Source organism: Miscanthus floridulus, chromosome 6, assembly GCF_019320115.1.
Source record: "Miscanthus floridulus cultivar M001 chromosome 6, ASM1932011v1, whole genome shotgun sequence".
NCBI classification, from domain to species: Eukaryota; Viridiplantae; Streptophyta; class Magnoliopsida; order Poales; family Poaceae; genus Miscanthus; species Miscanthus floridulus.
The window spans coordinates 42,456,534-42,460,574 of NC_089585.1; the positions used below are offsets into that span (position 1 = coordinate 42,456,534).

At 54.7% G+C, this 4,041-nt stretch overlaps 1 protein-coding gene across 1 annotated transcript; it reads left to right on the plus strand.

The window, feature by feature from the left end:
- The first annotated feature begins 329 nt into the window (after nucleotides 1-329).
- LOC136458153 (polygalacturonase At1g48100-like) lies at nucleotides 330-2,722 on the plus strand. The gene is made up of 3 exons (XM_066458141.1): nucleotides 330-1,206; nucleotides 1,361-1,570; nucleotides 1,695-2,722. Exons 1-3 carry the CDS (start codon nucleotides 700-702, stop codon nucleotides 2,487-2,489), a joined length of 1,512 nt encoding a protein of 503 aa, XP_066314238.1. The 5' UTR covers nucleotides 330-699; the 3' UTR covers nucleotides 2,490-2,722.
- Nucleotides 2,723-4,041: the final 1,319 nt, after the last annotated feature.

Consider the following 4,041-nt stretch of genomic DNA (forward strand, 5'->3'; position numbering starts at 1 on the left):
TTCATCGTTTCGTCTTCTCGGTGCCGGTCCCCTTTAGTTCTTCTTTCGGCAATCTTTCTTCTCGTCGTGGCCGTGCATGCCCGCGCGCTCGTGCACCAGCGCACGCACGCTCGGCCACATTGCGCTGAAAAGCAAGGGGGCCGGCCGTGGTCCGTGGCCACCGGCCGGTGGCGCGCTCGGTCGGTCGGTCGCCGCCATTAGAAAAACCGGGACGCCCTTCGGGGCGGATGGCCACGAGCAGCCACATAACAAGCCTCTGATGAGGCCTCCACTACCACTCCCACCACCACCGCCCTCCTCCTGCTCCTCCTCCTGTTCTCTGTTCCCGCGCACGGCGCCCGTGCTAGCTCTCGGCCTCTCGCTCGCGCTACCTATAAATCCGTGCGCTCGCACTCGCCACCGTCTCCAACCCAACCACTACAGCCGACTGCCTCGCCTCACCTCCAGCACCAGCAGTCTAGCTAGCTAGCTAGCTCGTCTCCTAGAGCTTGCTAGATCCCCGCGACAGCGACCGCGCACGCCGTAGCACACTCTGCTGCCCTGTCTAGGCCCGCGTGTATATAAGCACGCCTAGCAACCCAAGCAAGATTCACCATTCCGGCCGCTCACTGCAATTGCAATCTCACTCTCATTCTCACCTATTAGCGGCCAAGATCCAGAGTTTATCTCCTCAGCTACTTAATTTGATCGGCTCCTGCAATGGAGTTCACCGCCAGGACGGCCATTGCTCTGCTTCTTTCGCTCGCCGTCTCCTCGAGCTTCCTCTGCGGCGGCGTCCAGGGCGGCCGCCACTACCACCACCACACCAGGCACACGAGGCACAACTCCGCGCACCCGCCGTCCGCCCACGCTCCGGGCCCGGCGAGCGGGAGGCGGCACGCGCCTCCGCCGCACGCGCGGCCCGTGTCTCCCCCGGCCCCGCCGCCGTCGTCGTCGGGCTCGGGCGGCTACCCGACGCCTGGCACCGCCTCGCCGGAGCCAGCACCGGCCCCCGCGGCGGGCGCGGCCGGCAACGTGTACGACGTCGTCGAAGACTTTGGCGCCGTCGGGGACGGCGTGACGGACGACACCGACGCCATCAAGACCGCGTGGGACACGGCGTGCCAGGACGACGGGGACAGCGTCGTGCTCGCCGCCGCCGGCTACTCGTTCCTCGTGCACAGCACCGTCTTCACCGGCCCGTGCCAGGGGAGCGTCACGATTCAGGTTGGTAGCCGCCGCCCGCCGCCGTGGATGGAGAAATTAAAAATGCGGACTTGATGATCTTGACTTGGCGCCACGTAGTACTACCGGTGGTACGGCATCGTTCAGACTTGCTGATCCCAATGTCCGGCGTTCTATCGTCTGTGTGTTCGTGCAGCTCGACGGGACGATCGTGGCGCCGAGCGACCCCGACAAGTGGCTGGGCAACAAGCGCAACTGGCTGCTGTTCTACCAGGCCCACGGCATGTCGCTGCAGGGCGCCGGCCTCATCGACGGCAAGGGCCAGAAGTGGTGGGAGCTCCCCTGCAAGTCTCAGAACGGCCATGGCGGATCAAGCGGCCACGGTGCATCCTGTGACAGCCCAGTGGTAAGTGGCCTAACTAACGACTTTAACCGCATTATAACGGCCACTTGGACCTGTCGTCAGTCAATGCAAGTACTAGTTAGTCCGATGGACTGACGACGTTGATCTCTCATGGTTAATTCATCAGGCGCTCAGGTTTTTCATGACCAACAACGTGACGGTGCAAGGCCTCAAGGTGCAGAACAGCTCCGAGTTCCACATCCGGTTCGACAACTGCCACGGCGTGGTCGCCAGCGGCCTGTCCATCCGCTCCCCGGCGCTGAGCCCCAACACCGACGGCATCCACGTCGAGAACAGCACGGACGTCCTCATCACCAACACCGCCGTCTCCAACGGCGACGACTGCGTCTCCATCGGCGCCGGCACCCTCAACATGCACGTCGAGAACCTCACCTGCGGGCCCGGCGGCCACGGCATCAGCATCGGGAGCCTGGGCAAGCAGGGGTCGCGGGCGTGCGTGGCCAACGTCACCGTGCGCAACGCCGTGATCCGCCACTCGGACAACGGCGTCCGGATCAAGACGTGGCAGGGCGGCTCCGGCGCCGTCTCCGCCGTCTCCTTCGAGAACGTGCGCATGGACGCCGTGCGCAACCCCATCATCATCGACCAGTACTACTGCCTCTCCAAGAGCTGCGAGAACGCCACCTCCGCCGTCTTCGTCAACGGCGTCTCCTACGCCGGCATCCGGGGCACCTACGACGCGCGCACCCCGCCCATCCACTTCGGATGCAGCGACGCCGTGCCGTGCACCAACATCACGCTCTCCGACGTCGAGCTGCTCCCCGCGTCCGGCGAGACCATCGACGACCCCTTCTGCTGGAACGTGTACGGCACTGCCGCCACGCCCACGGTGCCGCCGGTGTCGTGCCTCATGGAAGGCGTGCCCAGCAGGAACGATAACAGCAGCCTCAAATGCTACTAGATAGATAGCAGCTAGCTAGTGATCGATGGACGTCCTACACAGGGCCGAGCCGGCAAAATCAGGAGCCATGTTCCAAACTCTAGAAACAGATCTACCTGCCTAGAAAACTAGAATTATATAATAATGTATATTATTCCTATATAGCAATAGATATATGAATAGTTTTTTTGCCGAAAGATCTGTTACCGGCTTTCAAGATATATGAATAGTTATAGTTTACATGAAGGACTTTATCTCGGTCACTAGTCACTTGTTGGCTTTTAGTTTAAGACCACAAATTATCCAATTCATGGTCTCCTTGGAAATTTTGGCCAACCAATGGAACATACTCCATTTTTAAACTCCACTGGAAAGTACTATATATATTACTAGCCACGTAAATGTTGCAGGCAGCGTTTGAACTCAGATTCTCCGAATAGCCAGTTAGCCAATCAAATTTTTAATTAACCAGTTAGCCAATCAATTATTTTAACCTGTTAGCCAATCAATTATTTTATAGGAGACAATCAATTTTAACTCATCAACACACGGGAAAAATAGAACTGAATAGAGAAAAATCAATTAAAAATGGAGAGTTCGGAGTCGGAGATAAACCTCATCTTGGCAGGATGGCACTAGCAAGCCTTAACCCGCCGCTTGTCGGGCACTCCAGCGCCCAACCTTTGCGAACTGAGCGGCGCGGCACACCAGCGGGCAGCGGCGATCGATGGAGCCGACGGAGTCGTGATAGAAACGAGTAGACATTGCACGGACGGTGGAGAGTGGTGTTGGCTGGTCAGGACTCGTCCAGCCAGCCGGCTGATTCCCTCACAAGTTACTGTTCAACAAACCAGTCGGAACAGTATTTTATATATTAGCGACTTGGCTATTTATAGTTAGGGGCCCCTAGAAATCTGAGGCCCTGTTCAGTCGCACCTCCTGCACGACCTTAGGCTCGGCCCTGGTCCTACACTACACATGCATCCGGCCTGCTGCTACTTGTTTATTAGAAGGAAGAAGGCAAACCAACAGAGAAAAGTAATTAAGATTAGTGCAGATAAAAAGGAGTTTAAAGCGTGATTATACTTATGTATATATAGAAAAAAAAGATGGAAAATGTAATAGTATTAGTAACAAGTGACTTGTGTGTGTGAGAATTATACATGCATATATAGTATTACCGGAATATATACAGGGTTTTCAACTTTGGTATTCGAAAAATTTCCAGTCACTCCTGAAATTACCAAAATTTTTGGAGACTTCAACAAGAAGTACGATTTTCTTAAATTTTTAGATCTAGAAAAAATATCGGCGCGATTCACGACTATACATCTATTGAGTAGAGCAAAAGAAAATATGAGTAGAGTTATATTTTTACAATAAAGCACATGCATTAGTGTGATAAGGAATTTTGATTTTTTTTCTTTTGTGCTACCACCCCTGAAATTACTGAAATTTCATAAAATTTTGGCAAAATTTCACCGAAATTTTGAACTATAAATATATATAGTATGCATAATGTGTTGGAGCCATGCAATGGACATATAGATGGAATATATATTGGTATATTGGA

Excerpts from the sequence above, each read along its gene's own strand:
- LOC136458153 (XM_066458141.1), top strand. The coding sequence starts at position 700 with ATGGAGTTCACCGCCAGGACGGCCATTGCTCTGCTTCTTTCGCTCGCC. Across the intron at positions 1,207-1,360 it reads AGGGGAGCGTCACGATTCAG|CTCGACGGGACGATCGTGGC; the intron begins GTTGGTAGCCGC and ends GTGTTCGTGCAG. Across the intron at positions 1,571-1,694 it reads CATCCTGTGACAGCCCAGTG|GCGCTCAGGTTTTTCATGAC; the intron begins GTAAGTGGCCTA and ends TTAATTCATCAG.